Here is a 24,557-nt window from a genome sequence, read left to right as displayed (position 1 = left end):
TATCAGTTTCTGCTCGGTGATTTGCATTCCAACCATTATCTTGCAATTGTGTCTCTGTCTATATTTGCCGTGTTTGTGAAACCTCGCTGTCCACTCATCTGATGAAGGAGCAGCACTCTGAAAGCTCGTGATTCCAAATAAACTTGTAGGACTTTAACCTGGTATTGTGAGACTTCTTACTGTGCCCATCCCAGTCCAACGCTGGCATTTCCATATCATATTTATAACACAGCCTTGGTCAGTTTTTTCTTGGGTCAGTCTCTGTGTGAGGCTGGCTTGCTGTCACTATCTGTGCTGCTGATTTAACCAATGGCTGTGATGATGACAGAGAGGGATATTTCCACCTCTTACTGAGAGGTAAACTCTTGACTGAGGCAGGATTCCTGTAGGGGCTTTCCAAGCGTGAGCTTTGGGTTTTCATCGAGTTGAAATTAGTCTCCTAAAATCTATTGGATGTTCATCAGTTTGGTAAAGAATCCCAGTTTTATTTATCATGTGTATCACATACTTTTTCCTTGTTCGCTGTTTTCAATAAATGGGTGCCTTAGTATGGTTGCCAACTCTGACTTTGGGGTGGCACGGTGGCACATGGTTAGTACTGCTGCCTCACAGCACCAAGGACCCAGGTTCGATTCTGGTCTTCGGTGACTGTGTGGAGTTTGCATGTTCTCCCTATAGCTGTTTCCTCCAGGTGCTCAAGCTTCCTACCAAGGATGTGCAGGTTAGGTGGAGTGGCCATGCTAAATTGCTGCTCGAGTGTCCAAAGATGTTTAAAAGATACTTCTGCAGCATCTGTCCCCAAGATGCACCGGGGTGGGGCGGGGCTTACGATGGCGGGGGCGGGGCTTGCGATGGCGGGGGCGGGGCTTGCGATGGCGGGGGCGGGGCTTGCTATGGCGGGGGGGGGCTTGCGATGGCGGGGGCGGGACCTGTGATGGTGGGGGCGGGGTCTGTGATGGCGGGGGCGGGGTCTGTGATGGTGGGGGCGGGGTCTGTGATGGTGGGGGCGGGGTCTGTGATGGTGGGGGCGGGCTCGAAGATAGCGGGGGATAGGGTCAGCGTTGGCAGGGTCACGTGCTTCAGCCTTTTCTCTCCGCCCCGCCCCGGTGGCGGCTGCCTGTTCCGGTTGCCATGACAGCTGGGCTTTAGTGACGTCCCTGGGCGCTTGCGCACTCCGGGTCAGGTGACGAGCGGGCTGCGCGCGCAGTCCACGACGCCGGGCGGCCTCCGAATCGTGGCCATTCGCGGTTCTTGCCTCAGCCGCTGAGGACGTTGCAGCTGCCGGCCCGCCGCCTCCGGATTCACCGAGCTCCCCGGGTTCATGTCGACCAAGTTTCCGGTTGGCTTGCTGGTAATATTCGGCGCTGCCACGGTTTATCTGTACGTGCTGTCCAGCAATCTGCCTCATGCAGTGCACGGCCGGGTGCCTTTGAGCGGCGGCGGCGGCGGAGAGGAGGAGGAGAGGCAGGAGCCCAGGTAAAAGGCCGCGGTTTCTCGGGAGGCTCCAGCTGGGGCTCGTATGGTGCAGAGGCTGTGGTGAGGGCACTGGCTGCTGGAGGAGAGGCTCCAGCTTCACCCGGTGAAATGTCCTCACTTTAGGACAGGCGGCAGCCGGTTTTACACACAGCACCATCAGCTTTAAAATAAACCATCTTGAGGGTGAAGGATCAGCCAGGAGACTCCTTATAACGAAATGCAGCTCTTTGGAATCTTTTTCTGTCCCAGTGAAACGTGAGTGACATTGATCACCATCCACTGGCACCAAGGCAGGGATTTTAACAAGTTACAGGAAAGGGATTTAGCATCAGATAAACGTAACAACGCAGAAAGGAGACCTTTTAGCTTTCTTGCCTGTACTGGCTCTTTGAAAGAACAATCCTGCTTTAGCACTCCCACCTCCCCCACTTGCTTTTTATCCATAACCCTATTCAACTGCTCATCTGCAAGTACGTGTCCAACTCACTCTTTATGGAAACCACTTTCAGCACTTTTTCAACAGTTGTAACCTTAGAAACATTCTCCTCGTCTCCCTTCTGGGTCGTTTTATACTGATTTTAAATCTATGACCTCAGGGCATTGACCCTTTTGCCAGAAGGCATAGATTTCCCCCCACTCTGTCAAAGCCTCTCACCAGCTTGAAAATCTCTTAATGTTCTCTGGTTCCAATGTGCTGTGAAGTTTCAACTTGGAAAGATAATTGATAGATTTCTCTCATTATGTACACATTTTCCAATGTTTCTGACCATTCAACACAATTCAGTTGGATTATATTGCTCCTCAAAAAATAGGAGCAAGTGGTGAGCTAAGTCTGCAAACTCTCATTTCTTATAGCTCACTGCTGAAACTGTTTAAAATCAACAATTGTATTACAATTTGAAAATGCTGGGAAGAAACAGATCCATCAGTGTCTGAGAAGAGAAAATTTCAATGTCTTTGGTAAAGACTCTTTGTTAGATACTTGTCTTCTCATTTCACATGCTGATGAAGCTGAAGTTTCTTTTCCAGCAATTCTGTGCCCTCCATATCCACCACTGTAAAGTGACCAGAAACAACTCAAGGTATTGCCTTCGTACGAGTCTTTGCCCATAAACAATGTTGTTACTTCAGTAATATAACTGATTGTGTATATCTTTATACTTTGCCCCTTTGAACTGAAAGATGCAAGTTGGAAAATGACTTCATAGACTTTGTCCTTCCAAACTTAAGTTATGACCAGGAAAACAGAATATGATTACAGCGTTGGTATGCAGGTTTGAGGGGCACACTGCTATACAGGTCTGTCACTGTCTAGCACTGGGGTACAGTACGGGACAGGTCTTGTCACTGTATAGCACTGGGATGTAGTACTATACAGGCCTTGTCATGTAGCACAGGGGTACGAGACAGGCCTTGTTACTGCATAGCACTGAGGTACAATACTTTTCAGGTCTTTCACCATATAGCACTGGGGACCAGTACTGTGCAGGTCAGTCACCATGGGAGCCAGTGCAACACAGGTCTATTATTCTATAACGTTGGGTACAGTACTGGTGGATGCAGGTTAAAATAGTCCTGCCTTTCTATTTTTGGTGAGGCATTGGAGTGATGTGCAATTTGGGAGTACAGGAAGGGCTTTGTAAACGTGGGTGATTTTAAATTCCGATGCATTTCCGGGAAATGAACCAGTGATCAGGTAGGACAGAAGTGATTGGGAAGTTGGACAGGACTAATTTGATCTTCTGTGGATTTCCCACTCCATTACCTGTGGCAGAACTTCAATTTTTGCTCTTCCCTGAACTAATCTGCCCAGCTATTCCTTAAAGTTTAAGTATTTATATTTTCTAATTCCTCCATTACCCCTCAGTCTTCATTTCTCCTCTGTAAAGAATCTTGAGATGCTTGCTAATATTTCAACGTTACAGCCAAATAAGTATTTCAGAAGTGTGTAAAGTGTTTTGCGATGTCTGGAGGTTGTGAAAGCTGCTGTGAGTTTTTTCCTTTATGTCCCCACTAATTGTTATGTTAGTACATTGTAAACTCTTAGGATAGATTCTGTGGACTTGTATTCTGATGTGAAATGCCTCACCATCCTGCAGGTATAATCCCTGACGACAGATTAAACCAATCAAAACCAAACTTGCAGAATTTCAGACGAGCATCAAGACTGAGAGGCCCCCACATTGATTCTGGAGTTTTCAAATGCAATAGTGTTTAATAAAGTTCTCCTTTAAAACTTAATTCTTTTGATTACCTGTCACGATATCTTTTTACACAGAAACGCAGGAGTTCTGACAGCATCTGTGGCAAGAGAATAGAGCCAACGTTTCGAGTCAGGGTGACCCTTTGTCAGAGCGTAAAGGAATCAGTGATCAGGAACTCTGACGAAGGGTCATCCTGATTAGAAACGTTGGCTCTATTCCCTCCCCACAGATGCTGTCAGACCTGCTGAGTTTTTCCAGCATTTTCTGCTTTTTTGTTTCAGATTCCAGCATCTGCACTATTTTGCCTTTATCTTGACATCTTTTTTAACTGGCTTTTTGTTTGATAATGCTCCTGTGAAGCCTTATGGGACATTTTACAATGCTATATATGCAAGGTGTTAAACATAACAAAAGTATGAATAAAAGGGATGGCTAAGGAGAGAGAAGGCAGAAAGTAAGAGTGAGTAAATGGATGTTTCCAAGGATCGATCTTTAGCTGCCTCCTGTTTCTCATCCATGGAGACATCATCCAACAACTCAACAGGTTCCACATGTACACTTACAACACCTAGCTCTGTCTCATTACAACCTCTGTTGACTTCTCCTCTGTCTCTGATTTGTCACACTGTTTTATCCAACATCCAAAACTGGGTGAGCAGAAATCTCCTGTGGTATTACCCAGTCTATTTCTTAATGATTCAATTCCCATCACAACCTTCCTTTTGTGTCTGTAAAATAGTTTACTATTTTGTTTCATGTTCCTTGACAAAGTCATTTCATAGTTCCTCTTTGCTGCCTTAATTGTTCCTTTGACTTCTCTCCTAATCTCTTTATATTCTTTCTTATGTTGTGTGGAAGATGGAAGGCTGGCCAGAAGTGCACTGGAATAGTAAAGTCTTTTTCTGTGTTTAAATGTTTCTCATTGTTGATCTAATTCGCTTGCAACCACTTAGCTCCATCACTAAGATTGCTGCTTCCATGTCTATAACATCACCCAACTCTTGTCCCTGACTCCTGCTGAAACCTTTATCCATGACTTTGTCTCTAGACTTTACTATTTCAATGCACCCAACATAAAGGTGTCCTCATCCAAAAGCCTGCTCCTTCTGTCTTAACTCACACCAAGTCTTCACTGAATATTGCTGCGGTTGCTGATGTACACTCGGTAAACATAGGAGCAGGAGGAGGTCATTTGGTCCTTCGAGCCTGCTCCGCCATTCATCACGGTCATGGCTGATCATCCAACTCAGTAGCCTAATCCTGCTTTCTCCCCATAACCTTTGATCTCATTTGCCCAAGTGCTATATCTAGCTGCCCCTTGAATACATTCAATGTTCCTGAGGTAATGAATTCCACAGGCTCGCCACTCTGGGTGAAGAAATGTCTCCTCATCTGTCATAAATGGTCTACCCTAAATCCTGGTAGTTCCTTTTTAACAGCATGTGGGTGTTCCTATAACATGTGGACTGTGGCAGTACAAGAAGGTGGCTCACCACCACCTTCTCAAGGGCAGTTAACTAGGATGCGCAGTAAATGCTGGACTAGCCTGCGACACCCACATCCCATGAACAATTTTTTTAAAAAAATGCTGATTCCTGATCTTCAATTTTAAAATTCTCATCTTTATTTTCAAATCTCTCAATGTCCTCAGCCCTACTTGTAACTGTCTCCAGCCTTACAAGCCATGGGATATTTATCTGCACTCCTCTGATTCTGAACTCTTACGCGTTTCAGATTTTAATCATTGCTCACTGGCAGCCATTCTTCTGTAGTCTTGACCCTATGTACTGGGATTCCCCCTCTAGCTCTTTGCGATGCTCCTTTAAAATCTACTTCTGATCTATGTGTCCTGATACCTGTCCCTGTGGCCTAGTGTTAGAAGAAATGTTCAATGATAATGCTCTTAAGTGCCTGGGGATGTTGAAGGTACTAAATAAATGCAAGCTTTCTTTATCTTTTGCATTAGATATAGCATTTGCCCTGTTCTAGATAATTTGTCTCTTGCTTTCCACCTGTGGTAAATAGATTAGGATAATCAATTTGTTGGTTAATCAAAATTAGGAGGTGTAGCAAATTGAGAGGAATGATGTAGATAATTTAGGGATTAGATGGGCAATTGCAGATCACAGTACATTAAAAAGAAGTGCCTTTTGGGAAATAAGAACCAGAATTAGTAATATAATCTTCTCAGGGAGAGGATGAGATGAAAGATCTAAAAATATAGACACACAGCTCTGTAAAAATATTAAGGAAAAGTAGAATTTGAGGTTTTATACATATGGGCATTGACTATGAAAGGAAAGAAAGTAAAGATTTGAATATGTATCTGCAATATGCTTATTTGGCTGCACATGCACTCACCAGAATTTGTGTGGAATATATGTCCAATATTTGATAATGTGGAAATAATGAGTCATGGACATGTGCAATGATACTACACCAAAGCCGAGGTGGTTGAGGAACAGTTGGAGAAATGAAAGGTGAAAGACTATTCTTTGCTGTTTGGCAAACCGGTAATGTGGGATTGTATATAATAGCGAGAACCAGAAACAGGCCACTTGGCCCAGCCAGCTCATGCTGATGTCTATGCTGAACTCAACCTTTTCCCATTCTTCCTCATCTAACTCTAATTCCCTTAATCCTCTTCTGTGCTGTATGCTGACCTAAACTCCCCTTTAATAGATCTATTCCATTCTCATCAAGCGCTCCCTGTGACAGTGAGTACCACATTCTCCCCACTCCCAAATGGGTTTCTTCAGCATTCTCTATTTAATTTCGTATATATTTCATACGGCTGGGGCAGCAGAGCTAGTTCGATTTTGAGGTTAATAATTCATTCAACAGGTTCAGCTGATGCAGCATGGAATGGATCTTTCAGGGTAAGAGTTCAGTATGTGAGTGGTGTTCTGATTTGGATAGCCACAGCCACAATTTGTTTGATGGCTAGAGTGGTCCATGAGATAAGTTTCTTGTAGGATTCCTGTTGCAGGGCTCTCTTGCGAGTAGTTCATGTTTCGCCCAAGATAGATCTTTATCGTTGACTTGGGATATCCTTGTTGCTGGTGGAGGGAGACAGCAACCTTCACATGTTCCTCTTTTTAAAGCAAGTCAAGAAGGCTCCTGAGCCAAGCAGTAAAAATGAGTGGAAAATGGATTTTCTCTGGGATTTCTTAATGACCATCATGTACTGTACCGTTGGCCTTTAGTTTTCCTCTTTTCCAAAAGCGACTATTACTAATGAAAGTCCAAAGTGGGATGTTAGAAATAAGTTAGCACAGCGGCCAATTGAAGCTCCTAATCTTGAACTGAAGAATAAATTAAAACACTTTAAAGTGTGTAGGGTAAGAGCAGAGAAATAGATCAGAATGGAATAACTCCAGCTCCAGGGAACAGTTAATACTGATGTTGAAAGAATATTACAATTCCTGTGATTCAATGAAATCTGAACATTCGATAGGCTAGAATCTGATAGAGCTCACGTTATAAATTCTTTACAAATATTGGCTGCGTTCACACGACCCGTTGCACAATGTAACACTGAAGAGTCATATTCAGCTCAGTGTTAACTCTGTTCCTCACTGCCAGACCGGCTGAGTACTTCTAGCGCTGTTATTGCAGGAAAAACTGTAATTGATTAGCTTTTTGTGTCCATATCACACTAGTGACTGCTGTGTGGCTGCATTAAACCTGTCCTATTCCCTTGTCTCCACCCTGGCTCAAGATTACCCCTTAGAATTGTAGAATGGATACAAAACAGGGAAACCATTTTGTCCATCTGTCCATGTTGTCTTCCTGCCAGAGTTCCATCTCCTGCCTTTCCTCCCTGGCCATGCAACTTTTATCTCTTCAGGTAATCAATCCAATTCCCTTTTGAAAGCCAAGATTGAATCTACTTTCGTCTTGCTGTTAGGCACTGAATTTCAGATCCCAATCACTCGCTCAATATAAATACAAAATGTTCTCACTATGCCTCCAATTCTATTGTGATTCACTTTAAATTGGTGTCTGCTGATTCTCGACCCATCCACCAACGGGAGCAGTTTCTCTCTAATTATTCTGTCTAGACCCCTCATGATTTTGAACACCTCTATCCGATCTCCTCCCCCACCTTCTCTTTAAAGAGAACAACCCCAGAATTTGTAATCTCCCTAGTACAATAAAGGTTAGGTCATTAATATAGTTCAGGAAATGCATTGGTTCTAATACCGATCCCTGGGCAACCACACTATATACCTTTCACCAGTCTGGGAAACACTTTGCTACTCTCTTTCCTGTCATGTAAACAACTTAATATCCATGTTCCCACTGACCACTTTATTCCATTGACTTTTGAACAGTGAGAGTGAAGTTGCATTTATATAGCACTTTTCACCCTTTCCATACCTTCCAAAGTACTTTGCAAACATTGAATTATTTTTATTTTTAAAGTGTAGTCACTATTAGAAAGCAAACTTTTCACACTGCGAGGTCCTCAAACTATAAGATAATCAATTGATTTGTTTTGGCAATGTTGGTTAAGGGATGAATATTTTACCAGGATACTGAGAACTTCCTAGTGCCATTGGATCTTTATAACTAGCTTAGGTTAACATCTCATTTCTTCTCCTCTTAAACATGTATTTATATTTGATTCCTATTAGTTTTAGTTTAAGTCTTTTGAGAGAAACTTTGTCAAAAAATGTTTGAGTCCCAAATGAATTGGAATGGAGTAATGTTACCTCATCTGCAGCATTTTCAAAGACCCAGGGAAAGTCTCTGGCTAAATCTTCCTTGTAAAGCCATTGCTGTACATTTGCTGCTATGAATATATTCTGTTATTGACATTGGTGTTGGCTAGGAAAGCCAGTCTTTCCCAAGACTTCAGAACTGTAACACTTTTCACTTCACGAGCAGCAATGCTCAGAGCTTTAAAAGCCAAGTTTGTTGTCAATTGATCCCTAATTAATTTACTTGTTTGCAGCCTTGATTTTCTGTACTATGAATTTTTACTCCTCTTTGTTCAAATATTTGTAGACAATTGTACAGTTCCCTTAGTTGAATGAGGATTTGCGTGGATGTGTTTACTGTAGTCTCATTTTTCAGTGATAATCTTATTCTTGTATTTTGTTTTCCGCAGGTCACTGACATTTCCATCTGACCTGGAAGAGCTGCGAGCAATTGCTGGCTTGCTGCAGTCTTACAGAGCCCAGCATGCTGGTTATGTATTACTGCTCTTTTGCAGTGCGTATCTCTACAAGCAGACTTTTGCAATCCCTGGCTCCTCCTTCCTGGCAAGTATTGCGTACTAATGACCTGGGCAGCTGGGTGTTGCTTTTTTAAAATGTGTAAATATGAATAACTTCCATGAAGCATTTTGGCAATGCAAAAAAAAAGGAATATTTTCATCAACGAATGGTTAGAGGCTGTTACTGTTCCAGAAATAAAACAAAGACAGCACTAGTTAAATTACAAAGTATTTATAGCACAGGTAACGGGTCATTTGGCCCAACTGGCCATGCCAGTGTTTATGCTGGACATGAGCCTCTTCCCACCCTTCAGTCTGGACTTGCTTTCCTTTTTCCCTCATTTACTTCCCCTTAAATGCACCTGTGCCATTGGCCCCTACCGTTTGATGAAGAGCCGGCAGATCATTGTAAACTGCTTAAAAGTTAAAAGGTTCTCCTTTGTAAATGGAATTTAAGTGCTTCATGGCAATAATCAGAGAGTTCTAGGGCAGACCAAATGGCCATGTTCTGAGCTACAAAATTCTATTGATTCCTCTCCTAGGGGTGTTGGCATTTTCTGCATTATTATTCTGAGTACAAGGTATCTTTGGGTACCAAGTTGGCAGTTTTCTTATGTGACATCAAGCAATGAGCTTTAATGTGACCAAACAGGGCATTAGTGATCCTATCCGCACTCCAATGCCCATGAGCACCCTGCAGTAGAAACTCTGGTTGATTTTTGTTATCTTTCCCCATCCCTTAGCCCAGAGATGCTCAGGGCGGATGTAGTGCCTTAGCTGCTACCTTGGCTGTAATCAACCAACTCATTCCTAATTTATCTTTTCTTAGAATATATTAGCAGGCGCATTATTTGGACCATGGCTGGGTCTTGCCTTGTGCTGTGTTTTAACAGCAGTTGGAGCAACATTCTGCTTCCTGCTCTCCAAGACGTACGGTAAACAGTTCCTGGTGCATCGATTTCCTGAGAGACTCTCAATGCTGCAGCAGAAGGTAAGTAACCTAATCCTCTTGCTTTTTCATGGTGGCTTGCATTTAGGAAGAGGGAAAAGAAAGCTTGTTTTGAATGCTGGGTGTGCCAACATTGTTCTTCAGCCAGTAGATTTGTTATTGTTCAAACATGACAGCCAATTTGCACATAGCTCGGCTCCAAAAACAGCACTAAGGTAAATGACCATTTAAATTGTGCTGATTGAGAGATAAATGTGGCAAGAGGAACTTCCATGTGTCATGGGATATTTTACGGACCGACAAATAGGGCCTCGGACTAATCACTCCTCCAAAAGACAGCACCACCTACTGTACTTGAGTATCAGCCCTGAGTATGAATGTACTAAATGCCTGGAGAGAGACTTGACTCCAGCGTTTTCTAACTGGGATAAGTACTATGTAAATTGAGGACAGGTTGCATAAATTTGGGTTGTGTACCTTTGAATTTAAAATGTTGAATGTGTGATCTAATTGAAAATAAAGGGAATTGATAGTTTGTTATAGAGAACCCATGTTGTTTGGTCCAGAGCAAAGGAGCATGATTTTCAGGTTTTTTTGCTCAAACGGTAGTTAAAGACCAGGGGTGGAATTCTCCCCAAAAAATTCATGTCGAATTCACATGAAAACTGGAGTAATTCATGCTGGTTCCTTCAGTGGGAGTTCAGAGAAGAATCTCCCACAATCTGTGCACTGCAGAGGCCACCTGCATGAATATCATTAAATTTCAGGGGCCGGGGAGTATCCCCGCTGGAGAGGCTGCAATCAGCATGCTGAGTGGGCCACTGCACATGGGCTGAGATCGACGCATGTGCAGTGGCCCTGCACTGCCGGCCTCCCGATCAAAGGCCAGCCCCGTGACCCCCGCAATGCCAGCTCTGCCCCCCCCCCCCCATCCGCTGCGATCTCCAGCCCTCCCCCAGCAGACAGATCCCCGTCCCCCAAGCCAGTCCTGATCGCTGGCCTCCCCCCTCCCCGCACTGATTCCTGTGCAAAGTGGCAGCGCCCCCCACTGATAGCATCGTTCCCCTCCCCCCAGCCCCATACCTTGACACAGCCCCATGCCCAATGGGCAGTGCCAAAGTGCCCCTGGGCATTGGCACTTTGTCCCTTGGGCAGTGCCAGAGGGCACAGGCTGGCACTGCCAGTGTGCCAATGCCCAGGGTGCACCCCCTTGCCGTCAGATCCTCTGGAGGGCCCCGATTGCCCCCCTTCACTCGAGCGAGGTCGGGCCGCTAGTTTCCCGTTAGTGGGGAGCTAGTGTAATCCCACTGGAGTGAACCGCTCTGGCGGGGAGGGAGATACTAGCAGACCCAGGGACTTCAATCCTGGGCCTGCTAATCTCATTTAAATTATATTCAAATGACCATTTAAATGATCTTTGCGCCTTCCTGCCGATTTCCGGCACAGAGCAGATGCTGCCGCAAATCCAGTGCTGGGAGAAGCTAGTGGGGCGCGAATGCGCGCACGAACCCTGCGAATTGCCCACTGCGGGATTCTCCCAGCCCACTGCATTAAAAAATTAACGCGGTAGGATGGGAGAATCGTTCCCCTGAAATGCTGAAGGCCTTGGAAGCCAATTCTAATATTTAATACTGGGGTTTCTTTTTAAGTGAGGGTATTGTAGGATTATGGAGTAATGGCTAGCATATGGAGTTGAGGTACAATCAGCTACAATCTGATTAAATGGTGGCGCAGAGGGGCTGAATTTGATAGATTTCTGGAGGCTAATGACATCAAGGGATATGGAGGTAGTGCAGGAAAGTGTCTTTGAGGTAGGTGATCAGCCATGTTATAATTGAATGGCCTACTCGTGTTATGTTCCTAGAGTAGACCATAGCATTGTACTGGTCTCTTCCCTGTTTTGTCTAATATGTTGCAGTGTTTAATTCTGACAGTACCTGTCTCTAAATAAAAGGAGAGTTAAAAGAATGGTGGGGCTGATCAAGGACAAAAAATGATCACCTTGTGGAGGCAAAGAGTATCACATAGGGACTAAATAAGAGTGGCGAAGCACAGCGGTGTTCTGAGAACAGTGTGCTTTGTGAACCTAGTGCTAAATCAGGAATTTGGTGCAAGTAGGATCTCTCTAGCAACAGAGGGGTTGATCTAGGTGCAGTTGGGTGATGCATCTCACAGGGCAGTTTCAGATAAGCTACAGTGGATGTGCGAGGATGGCACAAGATGTGAGTGACGTACAATAGCAGCAGATCTCCTGGTCGAAGTAGCTACAAGCAGGACAGGAGAAGGGATCTTTCTGGATGAAATTCTGAAGCTGTATCTTAGATTAATGGTTGGCTGACTTAGAACTTTAAAACTGCAAAAGAAAAGTTGCGAAGTTGTTAACATACTTAGTTAACTGCCACTTCCACCAATTTGTGTTAGCTTTTATTAATAGCGATTACCTGAATAATTATGGTAACAGGAATCTGACTCAGCAGTCAGATTGTAATTTGGGTGAGAGTTGTAAATAGACTGTTTGCCACCACACAGATTGGGAAGCACAGAGTGACCTGAGAACATAGTGTTCTGTGAACTGTGTAAAGTCTGTTTGGTGCAGAGGAAGGGGAAGGAGATGCTGCTTTTTATTTTTGTTTTTCCTCCAGTAGCTGGTGACCTCTTTTGTCTCCAAGCCAGGGGACTGGAGCTTGCGATTATTTTAGTAAATTAGCTAAGTAATTAAGGTTAGACATGTTTAGTGTGCTGCGGCTGCAACATGTGGGAGTTTGTGCAATGAACCACCATATATGCGTTAAGTGTTTGCATATTGAGCAACGTTGGCTCAGGGTTACTCAGCTGGAGTCTGATGTGCAGGCATTGTGGTACTTCCAAGAGGGGGAATGTTATCAGGATACTTTGATTCGGGAGGCATTCATGCCCCTTATTTCGACGTGGTTGATGGCCAGCGATTGAAGTGTGTGGCTGCGAATCAGATATGTATGAGGATCCAGCATAAAGTGATTGAAGCATCAGCCCTTGATATTGACGAGCAGGTACAAGGTACTTGCTAGCTGTGGCTGAGAACAAGGACTGCAATGTGGATGAGCAAACTGACCATGGAACCTTGGTGCAGGATGCAATTCACAAGGGGGAGGGAAAGGAAGAGAATGGGGCACAGTATAGTTAGAGGGTAGACACTGTTCAAATAGAAAAGTTGAGACAATAGAACAGTGTAACAATTGTGTAAAAGACAAGAAGGAAGGGACAGTGTGTTTAACAGTCATATTGCATCAGCCAACAAGGTGCATGCAAGTAATGGTATTTTTAAAAAATTAAAGGCTCTTTTATCTAAATGCACAAAGCATTCGCCCCAAGGTAGCTGCACCAGTGGCACAAATAGTGATGACCATTTTATATCTAATCGCCATTAGAGTCATGGTTACAAGGTTGGGAAATAAATATTCCAGGGTGAACAACATTTGGAAACGGCAGACAGAAGTAGAGAAGCAAGGTTAGTTCTGATAGTAAAAAATGACATAAAAGTTGTGAAAAGTCCTAAAGAAAAATCTTAAATGTAAACCAAGCCAATTGCATAGATATGAGGAGAGAGCTGGTTAAAGTCGATTGGGTAAATAGACTAAAAACTGGATATAAATAAGCAGTGGAAAACATTTAAAGAAACTATTCAAAATGATTAGCAAAGGCACTTTCCATTTAAATCAAAAACAGATTCTCAGCAAGAAAGATATTCCATGACTTCCTGAGAAGTTAGGGATAATACATTAAACGGAAAAGCTTAAAATGTTGCCTGGAGTGCTGGTAATCCTGAAGATTAGGAATGTTTTAGAAACCAGCAAAGGATCACCACAAAATTGATGAAACGGGAAAAGCTTGAATGAGAGTAAACCAGCCAGGAATATTAGATTGTAAGAATTTTTGCAGATGTATGTAAAGGGGGAGAGTAGCTAAAGTAAACGTTGATCCCTTAGAGGCAGAAAAAAGATTAATTATCATGGGGAATGAGGAAATGGAAGGTGTATTCAACAAATATTTTTATCATCTTTGCAGAGTAACCAAACGGCTAAAGGAGTATAGTGTAGGCAGATGGGGGGTTATTTTTAAAAAGATGTGAAATTAATAAATGTTGATATTCAGAGGGACTTGTGTGCTCATCCAAGGAACACAAAGTTACCATGCAGGTATGAAGACAAATTGCATGTTGAACTTAGCAAGGGGATTGGACTACAAGAAAAATGAACAAGACTTTGGTGGGACCACACCTAGAGTACTGTGTGTAGCTTTGATCTCCATCATTAAAGAAGTATATACTTGCATTGGAGGTGGTACAGCACAGGTTCTCGAGATTAGTACCTGGCATGAGAGGATTGTCCTATGATATGTTGAGTAAATTGGGTCTTCTCTCTGGAGTTCAGAAGATTGAGAGGTGATCTCATTGAAACATACAAGATTCTGAAGATGTGTGACATTGGTAGGCTGTTTTCCTGGCTGGCTGTATTACATGGTAACGTAGTTTCAGCATGAGGAGTCAATCATTTAGAACTGAGATGAGGGGAAATTTCTTCAAGAGGGTTGTGATTCTTTGGAATTCTCTTCCTTAAAAAGTTACGGATGCTCTGTCATTGAATGCATATAAGGCTAAGATAGACAGATTTTTGATCTTTGAGGGAATATAGGGATATGGGGAGCAGCTGGGAAAGTGGGTTTGAAGGTGCAGACCAGCTATGACCGTATTGAAGAATTTCTTATGTGCTTTTGTTTCTGAAATATTTTGCATCTGTCTTCAGAAAGAGGATGTTAATGTCACAGTAGAGGAGGACGGTGGAGGTATTGCATAGTATGAAAATATAAAAAGAGGTGCAAAATAGGTTATCATTCAATGCTAATGAGTCCCCAATTCAGAAGGGATGCATCCTAGATTTATGCATGGAAGCCTGGGTGGAGACAAACTCTGACCACAATCTTTCAGTCTTCCTTGGATATGGAAGTGGTGCCAGAGGATTGGAGGATTGCAAATATTACACCCCTGTTCAAAAAGGGGGAAAGGGATAAACTTGATAACTACAGGTCAATCAGTAATGTTAGTGGTGGGAAAATTACTGGAGACAAAATTGATTATCACTTGGAGAAGGTTAATAAAGGACAGCCAGCGCAGATTTGTTAAAGGCAAATTGTGATTGACGAATCTGAATTCCTTAAAATAACTGTTGATAAAGATAGGGACTTTGTGAAGGTATTTGTTAAAATACCATGTGGCAGACTTATTTGGGAAATGGAACCACAATATTTGAAGAATGATAGTAACTTGGGTACATAATTGACTAAGGATATAGGAGACTGAGAGTAATGGTAAATGGCTGTTTTTCTGACTGGAGAGAAGTCTGCCTTGCAGATCCCCGGTGCTTGGTATTGGGACCATTGCTTTTCTTGCTAAATATTATTGACCTGGACTTGGGTACAGGGAATGTAGTTTTGAAGTTTGTCGATAATACTAAACCTGGAAAAATAGTAAATGGTGATGATAGCAGAACTTCGGGAAGAGATAGGCAAACTGGCAAGGTGGCAGACAAGTGGCAAATAAAATTTAATTTGGTTATTCGCAAGCCTTTGAAGGTTGCAGGGCAAGTTAAGGCAGTCAGGTAAAAGTATGGGATAACTGGCTTTGTAAATAGGGGCATTAAAAAAAAAACAAGCAAGTCATGCTGAATGTTTACAAAGTTAGGCCTACGCTGGAGTATTGTGGCCAGTTCTGGGCACCACACTTTAGGAAGCCATTGGAGGGGTTGCAGAGGAGATTTGAGACTGGTATCAGGGATGAGGAACATTGGCGGAGAGCTCTGGAGGGAGCTTGCAGAAGTCAGGATTGATCTCCTTAGAGCTGAAAAAAGTGGTGGGCAGCATCGAGGTATTCAAAACTTGAGGGTTTTAGAGAGAGCAAGTATAGAAAAAAATTCTGCTTTTGGCAACTGAGTCAATTAGCCAGAGAGATTTAAAATGATTGGCTAAAGAGCTAGAGGGGAAATGAGAAATTTTTTCAGTATTGTGATGTCTCTGTCTCTGAATTATTGTTAAGGCCCCTGTCTAAGTTCATCCATGGGACTACATCATAGCTAATAATGAACAGCTTGGAATGCGAGAGGAATTAGCTGATAGGAAGAAAGGAAGGATGTGAATCATTATTTAAATATTTTACTGTCAATCTCTTTCCCACAAACACTTCTATAAACCACCCATTGGATGAGAGTATATTCTGTGTACAGTCAGATGTACATGTAACACATAGCAAGTTGCATACAAGTTCCTCATGTATAGGAGTTTATAAAATTAACTCGCTCGTTCCCTTAGTTTATTTAAAGTCAATAGTTATACATGGGCTGATTGGCAAATTGCAAAAGTACAGAAAAAGATTCAAAGACTTATTAGTAGTGGCTGGGAACATATTCTACTACTTGAGTGCTAAATTGGTTAAACAGTAACTCTGCTTTAACCTTTTAGTTTTGCTCCCATTATGCACTCTGTTCCAACATTACATTACTGCCCCGATTCCTGCTGCTCTCTTCCAGCATAACGCAGTAAAAACTAGTGATTTGATTATAAATGAGGAATATTTGTGCTGTACAAAGCAATATTGCAGGTATTTTCTTTGTAAAGACAGATGCAGAGTATTTGCTTAATACCTTCCCTGTTTCTTCTGTCCCCACATGCATGTCCCTTTTTTTGTTTTACTGTGTACAGTCTGGGAAAAATATGGCTCCTGTTGGCATGACGATGCTAACCTCTGCTTGACACCAGTTCCATGAACTATGTTCAGCCCAGGCAGAGAGAGATGGAGCAGCCTGAACAGTCAAAGGCAAAGGGCTGCTAATTCTACCAAACTGTATTAAAGAGTGTCATAGAGCTCCTAAGTAGAAAACAATCTCACAATAGTCAGGTAGAATGAATTGATTGCACAGGGTAGGATTAATCGAGGTGTAATCTGCTCGTTTGTTATCAAATGTTAGTTTTCTATCAGTATTCATTTTGAATCTATTCAAGGGATAGGTGTCATGTGCAGGATGTTGATTCAGGCATTGATATTGACTTAATTTGGATGCGATGTTTTATTTGACCAGGTTGAAGCTTTAATTTTGTCTTTGTTCCTGATTTTATCTTTACAGGTGCAGGAGAACAGGAACAGTCTCTTTTTCTTCCTCTTGTTCCTCAGGTTTTTTCCCATGACTCCAAACTGGTTCCTAAACATCACGTCTCCCATCCTCGATGTTCCTCTCACCCAGTTCTTCTTCTCCATTGTTATTGGTAAGCTATGATTTCCCACTGTAAATCTGTGTTGGCCCAGCTTATAAGATGATTCTATTTTCCATCCCCAAAAATAATGTTTTTGCATATACTCAGCATATAAGTCAACCCCCACATTTCAGCCATGCCATGTTCGCCTTAGTAGTCAACCTCAATCTTTCACCTCAAATACATGTTTTACTTACCGGCACCTTGTTACTTGGTGAAAAGGATCAAGCAGACAATACAGTGTTGCAAAGATGTGCAGGAGTTTGAGACATGCCCAATCTTTGTGTCAGATACTGATGGCATTTCAAAATGGCAACCACCCCATACCCAGGTTAACTTATACTCAACGTGTAGGTCAGGCCTGCCTTTGGGGGATTTTTTTTAGACTTCAGTTGTCGACTTGTATATCAATATCTGTGGTAAGTAAAATTATGTTTTTACATTGAGAAAAGGTCATTCAGATTATCAAAGCCCATCCTTATAATGCTTTTACTCTCCCACCAAAGGCTATACATCAAATCCCCGATTAAAACCTTCCCTCTATTACCACCTCTCCTGTTGACACCCACCCTTCTATTATCTTACCCCTTCAATTATGTAGTTCAGCTGCATTTTGAGCATTCCAAATGTCCTTGTCTCTTACGCAGCCAAGCCACTTACCATCCTGACTTGGAAATATATCGCCATTCCTTTGCAGTCGCTGGGTCAAAATGCCTGGAATTCCCTCCCTAACGGCATTGTGGGTCAACCCACAGCACGTGAACTGCAGTGATTCAAGAAGGCAACTCACCACCTTCTTGAGGGCAACTAGGGATGGGCAATAAATGCTGGCCAGCCAGTAACGTCCGTGTCCCATAAATGAATTTTAAAAAAAGATCATCCCAAACAGCAACTCAGCTAGCTTACTTCAGCACTTCCCACTCTTACCAACAAAGACAATAGTAGCAATGGCATGGGATTGTTATCAGCTCTGAGTTTCATTCCAAATTACACACCACCTTGATCTGGAAATATATCACATCATCCATTATCCTTAGAATATCTTGAAATTATCCACTGTGGTGGTTCAGAGAGAAGGTCTATTACCCCACCTCAGGACATTACAGAACAGGCAACCAAAGTGTCCTTACCAGCATTTCCCAAGTTCCATGAATATATGTTATTAAAAAAAAATGTGTTCATTTTATCCAGTAATAAGTCTCTCAACACCGGGTTGTTGTGTTGTGAGACTTCTTGCAGTGTTTACCCCAGTCCAACGCCGGCATCTCCACTTCATTTTGTCCTGCAACCCAATTTGTGAATTTAATTTTGTACTTGCATAGTGGCCAAGAGCAGTGCTTCATGAGGAATGTTGTTAAGGCAGCTTGATGGGAGAACTTCACTTTATCTAACCCATTCTGTGCCTGTCCTGTGGGTGCCAAATTCCCACTCACCTGAAGCTTGGAGCTCCGAAAGCTTGTGTGGCTTTTGCTACCAAATAAACCTGTTGGACTTTAACCTGGTGTTGTTAAACTTCTTACGGTGCCAAATCAGTCAGAGGAGACTCTGCATTCATGCTTCCTGTTCCCCATTTCTGTCCATTCACCTTTATGTGCATTGGATGAGGTTCAGGTTGAAATCTGTGCTCCTTGTCTTTGTGTCAGAGCCTCACTGTTCACATTTGTTGGGCACTTGAGAGGGTTCTGCTACCTACAGTTGTAACTTGGAAAGAAGTCATTCTTTCAGTGAGGAAGAAAACATTTTTGGAATATTTATTGAGTTTTAACATTAGAAGCGGTTCAAATAGTTTCTTTCCTTTTTTAGGTCTTCTCCCCTATAATTTTATCTGCGTCCAGACTGGCTGCATCCTGTCTGAGATCTCTTCCCTGGATAACCTGTTTTCCTGGTCCATCCTCATGAAACTGCTGGCTATTGCCATGGTGGCACTTGTCCCAGGAACACTCATCAAGCACTACAGTCACCAGCACCTGCAGTTGGGTGAGAAGGTCAAAAATGGGCACTTGGACAACGACCGGAAAACGAGATGACCAATACTAACCCGTCTGTGATTTATAATTTTATTATTGTATGAAATGTTCTTAATCTGAAGAAACAATCTAAAATCCGGAGTTTTATTTGTGTCGTAGACGCTTGTTCAGTAGAATCTGAACTGTGCCACAGTCTTCAAAGCACTGCCTACAAGCTACCCATTCAGGTTAAATCCGCCCAGCTGCATCTCTGTAAGCTGGTAAGTGCCCACTCGTTAACGCTGCCCTCAAATGACGTCAGATACATGATTATAAAGCTGGCAGTCACATCTGAGTGGGTTGTTGTCTTGCTTTACGGGTAATTAGAGGGAACTCTAATGTGGCAGTGAATGCACAGACTAACTAGGTATTTTCACCTTAAACCTAGTAAGGTCTCAGCTGGTCAGAATTGTGGATGTTGCTTAGTCAAGACCCAATTTATGCAGGTCGGTCTAGGTGCAATTTATAAAAACTGTGACCTGTCCTCCCAGGGGAGAGAACAGAGCATTTTTGGATTGCAGAAGTTTAAAGATACCTGATCTAACAGGCCAATCTTCTCTGTCCTGCCTTTGCTTCTTTACAACAGTGACTTCACATCAGAAGTATTTTATTGGCTGTAAAGCACTTTAGAATACCTTGAGGTCATGGGAGGTGCTATTCTTTTTCTGTCCAGCTATCCAGCCTTGGCTGGTGCTGGGAGTTTGCAATGGTGCCAAATACCCCAGAGACCTGAGATAAATAGCCGTTGCTTGTGGCAGTTTGCTTTCCTCTGGTTCGACCTTGTATCTCGTGTTGTGGAAAAGCTGAGCTCCCCGTGCCGCCAGATTTTGTAGCCATACTGCACGTTCGGAAGACCAACCTCTAGCCTCAGTTTCTGTTGTCAGACCAGCAGGGCTGTCGTTTGACAGGGCTCATGTTGCAGCAGATCACTTGCACTGGAAGGCAGGCAGGTGTTTGCGTGGATGTGCAGTGCTGCTGGTTGAGTGTCCTATTTTATTTCAAGAGAGGTGGCAGTAGGGCTCGTATCGTAGGGCACTGTGCGGCCAGATTAGCAATAAACACCTCACTCTGGTTCCCAATGTCTCAAAACTGCCTCAACTATTCATGGTATTGTGAAAGGCAGGCATAAGGAGCAGATCGTGGTTTCACAATCCAGGCTGAGTGGGAAGGAGTTCCAAACTGACCAGATGTGTGGGAATGGTAGAAATATATGTGAACAGAAGTTGGCTTTGAGGCACCTCAGCACTGGTGAGTGTGCTACCTGAGCCCCTGTAGCTTAGAATAAATAAGGACGTTAATCATCTGACCAACTATTAATGTATTCTACACATTTTTTTAAAAAAAGAACATTTTATTTTAAAATAAAATGCTTTGTCAACATATCCAGGGAAGAAGCCAGCACATGATGATAAATGTGAAAAGCAGTCAACTTAATGCAACTGGGGTTGGGGAGATAGTGATGGGTGCATGGGGAGGAAAACATAAGATAATTCTTACTTCCCCTTCCATCTCCTTAGTAAATGTAGCTCTGTGCGTTACAAAGGGACTTTGAAAAATACTTGCTTACCGTGGATTTCTACAGAAGCCACCTGGTTTGAATTTTGTACTCCTATAGAGTTTGATACTTGAACCTGTGAAAGACCATGCTGCAAATTAGCAACAATACATACCCAAGACAGTGATGCCTGACTTGGAGGTGACAGACTTGTCATGTCATTGCCATTTCTATCCTTCTTGGTGTACACAACCCTGCTATCTCTTTCAGACAGATACACACACCCATACCCACTCACTTTCACTGCTGTTTAAAAATCTTGCAGATGCAGTGTTACTGCATGGGCACTGCCCACCGAAGAGCTCCCAGCGCTGTTGCCTTCCTTAGATCTGCCCTTTAGTTGTTGAATGTGTTTATTTAATCAATCAGTCTTTACTACAAGTCTTAATCTTTCTTCAGAAGTCTTAAAGTTCAAAATTCTTGTTGATTTCCATGGGAGAATTTAAGGAATATTTTTAATATTTAAAATTGTATCTGACATGCTGTTAATCAAGAAAACTGACCATGTTATGATGCTGGGGGCTTGTTATATTTTTGATGGTAGGATGAAAGACACAGGCAATGGTTATTGTTAATCCCGAGCTATGTTGATCCCATCAATTGCTACTGTGGTGGGTTAGGTGGTTATTAGGTATCAAATTGGAAATTCTATGGTAGTGTCCTAATGACATCACTGGTCTTTCGATCCTGGATGGTGTGAGACCTGGAATTAATAGTATTCCCACAAATTTGTTGCTGCTCTTGGGGGAAAGTGTCAAGGAGAGGGAGGTACTTGCATTGTAGAAAATTTCCTACATTACAACCCATTACTTCCAAAGTACAGAATTGATTGTAAAGTGCTATTGAGATGTCTTGTGAGATGCATTATTTAAATGGGAGTGTTCTTCCTTTCTTTCTGTGCTACCCTTTCAGGCAGTGAGTTCCAGATCCCAACCATCCATTTGGGTGAAATAAATTCTCAACTCCCATCTAATCTTTTTACCAGTTGCTTTAAATCTGCCCCCTAGTTATTGACCTCTCTGTTAACAGAAATAGGTCCATCCCATCCACTCTTACAGGCCCTACAAAGTATTATGCATCTCAGTTAAATCTCCTTGTTCCAACTCCAGCCGTGGCCTATAATTAAAATTCTCAATTCCTAGCAATATCCCCTTAAATCTGTTCAATACCCTCCACTGCAAACATGTTCTGCATTGCAGTGACCAGAACTGTACAAAATGTTCTAGCTGCGGCCTGTCTAGTCTTTTATGCAGTTTGATAATCCCACTGCTCTTGTATTCTGTGCCTTTTTTAATGAAGCATCCGTTTGCCTTCAACCACTTTGTGGACCTGTCTTGCCTTCAATGAGCTGTCGAGATGCGCTCTCTCACCCTCTGTTCCCCGCGCTTCTCTGGATTGAGGTTCATTTACCATTTTGCTATCTGCATCCATAAGAAATCTGTTTATTGATATCTCCAACTTCCTTCCTCACTAACAACCTCAATTTTTATATCATTTGCAAACCTCTTAATTATGCCCCCTACATAGATCATCGATTTATACCACATTACAACAAGGGACCTAGTGCTGAGCCCTGTAGAAGTCCATTGGAAACCTCCTGTTCATCAAAACATCCTATGACCATTACCCTTTGTTTCCTGCCACTGAGCCAATTTTAGACCCAACCTGCCACTTTCCTTTGGGATTTTACTAATCTGGCCAGTCTGTCATGTGGGACTTCGTCAAAAGCCATGCTAAAATCTGTGTGGCCTGCATCAACCATGCTGCCCTCCTTTATTACCTCCTCAGAAGATTCAGTCAATTAGACATGACACATTAAACCATGCAGACTGTCCTGGATTAACCAGTGCTTTTCTAGATGATTAATACTATTCTGCAGAATTTATTTCAATTGTTTGTCCACCAGAACTTAGGCTGGCTGTAATTCAGCCTCTAGTATTTCTTCTCTTGCTGAACCATCTGGAATGGTAGGCCTAGTCTTGGTTTATGTACTTTGAAAGATGCTAAACCACTTAATTCCCCTCTCAGTAAGTTTATACCATCTCATTCTATATTTCATATTCTTCCCCCTATAACCACCGCTCTCCAGTGGCAGGGCAGTTTCACTCTTCAACTCGCACCAATAAGTCCAATGTGAATTCAGATCAAGTTTAAACAGTGCTGAGGTGATCCATAATGATACTCTTTGTACAATCTTATACTGAAACTTCATTAAATATTTTGTCTGTGCACTCATCATATTTAACATGGGAGGTCTGGGAGCAGAATTGTATGCACACAGCTGGCTCCTGACCAGGAGAATTAGTCACAGCCAGGCAGTGAAAACAAGGTGCTGCCACCTTTGGAGCCATGCACTATTTAAGATTGCTAGCTGCAGTATAATCACAGTATTTATGCCTGAGGATGGGGAGTTTGTATAATGTGTTCAGCCGTAATCGAGTTTTAATATACTTTTTAAGTGAATTCCTCTGGGATTTGTAACCATGACGGCTGTTAAGTTTTTATATACACACAAGTCAGCACTGCTGCATATATTGTGAATGATGTTTTCTATTGAGACTGTAAACAGATGTTTGTGGGGAATGATTGAAGCTTGTCTACACTTGGCTCCAGAATCTAGACAAGACTTTGACTTTACCAAAGGAGTGTTTACATTTGCATGTGTATCAGTATTTGCTCCACTGTAAGTGGAGCTCATCTGTGGTTTGTTTAAATTTCATATGTGACTTGTTTAAACAAGTGAAGCAGAATTTGAAATCCTCAATAAAGTATTTGAGTATACCTGTGTTATCCATCCACCTTCTTTGAGCCTGAGTTAGTAATGGTGATGGCATGTGACATTCGTGTATAAAGTAGGTTCATTTGGTTGGTGTAAAGGCTGCTTCACTCTATCAAATCTAAAATGCCGCTCTACCTTGCCCCATCAAGCTCTCCCAGGGGCATGTACACCATAGGTTTGATAGTAAACTCTGTTCTAATCAGAGGAACACTGAACCCACTGCACTGGATTGACAGTTTGTATTTCTTGTGGCCAAGTTCTTGAAGCTGAGTCCTATCCCATTTCACATTTTGGAGCACACTTTATCTTCAATGTGACTCAGGCTAGATAAGGATCCACCTTCCAGCCCTAATCTGGGTCACATCATTGTAATTGTAGCTAATGTCACAGCTGTAGGTAGCTGTATACATTTCTGATGTGTACCCTTTTGCGTGCAACCCTTTCAGACTAGTGACCTGATGTGCGAGTGCAGCACAGGAAAAGGCCCTTCGGCCTCCAAGCTTGTGCCAATCATGATGCCCTAAATAAAAGAAAAACCTGCCCTTACTTGGTCCATATCCCCCTCTTCCCTCCCAATTCATGTCACCCATCCAGATGCCTCTTAAATGTTGCTAATGTGCCTGCTTCCACCACCTCCTCTGACAGCGCATTCCAGGCACCCACCACTCTCTGCGTGAAAAACCTCCCCCGCACATCTCCCTTAAACTTTCCCTGTTTCATGCTGAACCTGTGCCCCGTGTAATTGACACTTCCACCTTTGGAAAGAGCCTCTGACAATTCACCCTGTCTGTGCCCCTCATAATTTTGTGGACCTCTATCAGGTCCCCACTCAGCCTCCATTTTTCCAGTGAAAACAATCCTAGTTTATTCTACCTCTTCTCATAGCCAATACCCTTGAGACCAGGCAACATCTTGGTGAACCTTCTTTTCACCTTCTCCAAAGCATCCACGTCCTCCCTGTAGTGTGGTGACCAGAATTGGACACAATATTCCAAATGCGGCCTAACCAAAGTTTTATATAGCTGCAACATGATTTCCCAACTCTTGTACTCAATGCCCTGGTAGATGAAGGAAAGCATGTCATAT

At 42.7% G+C, this 24,557-nt stretch overlaps 1 protein-coding gene and 1 long non-coding RNA gene across 2 annotated transcripts in view; both read left to right on the top strand.

Moving 5' to 3' along the window:
• Nucleotides 1-24,557, top strand: part of LOC144503867 (uncharacterized) — a 208,978-nt gene that overhangs the window by 79,078 nt on the left and 105,343 nt on the right. The gene's annotated exons all lie outside the window — the stretch shown is intronic.
• On the top strand, nucleotides 1,217-23,473 carry LOC144503865 (transmembrane protein 41A-like). The gene is made up of 5 exons (XM_078228870.1): nucleotides 1,217-1,476; nucleotides 8,797-8,950; nucleotides 9,734-9,895; nucleotides 17,005-17,143; nucleotides 18,935-23,473. The coding sequence occupies exons 1-5, from the start codon at nucleotides 1,322-1,324 to the stop codon at nucleotides 19,156-19,158; spliced, it is 834 nt and encodes a 277-aa protein (XP_078084996.1). The 5' UTR covers nucleotides 1,217-1,321; the 3' UTR covers nucleotides 19,159-23,473.

Source organism: Mustelus asterias, chromosome 14, assembly GCF_964213995.1.
Source record: "Mustelus asterias chromosome 14, sMusAst1.hap1.1, whole genome shotgun sequence".
Taxonomy (NCBI): domain Eukaryota; kingdom Metazoa; phylum Chordata; class Chondrichthyes; order Carcharhiniformes; family Triakidae; genus Mustelus; species Mustelus asterias.
The sequence above is the reverse complement of the archived record's forward strand: the minus strand, read 5'-3'. Positions and strand labels throughout refer to the sequence as shown.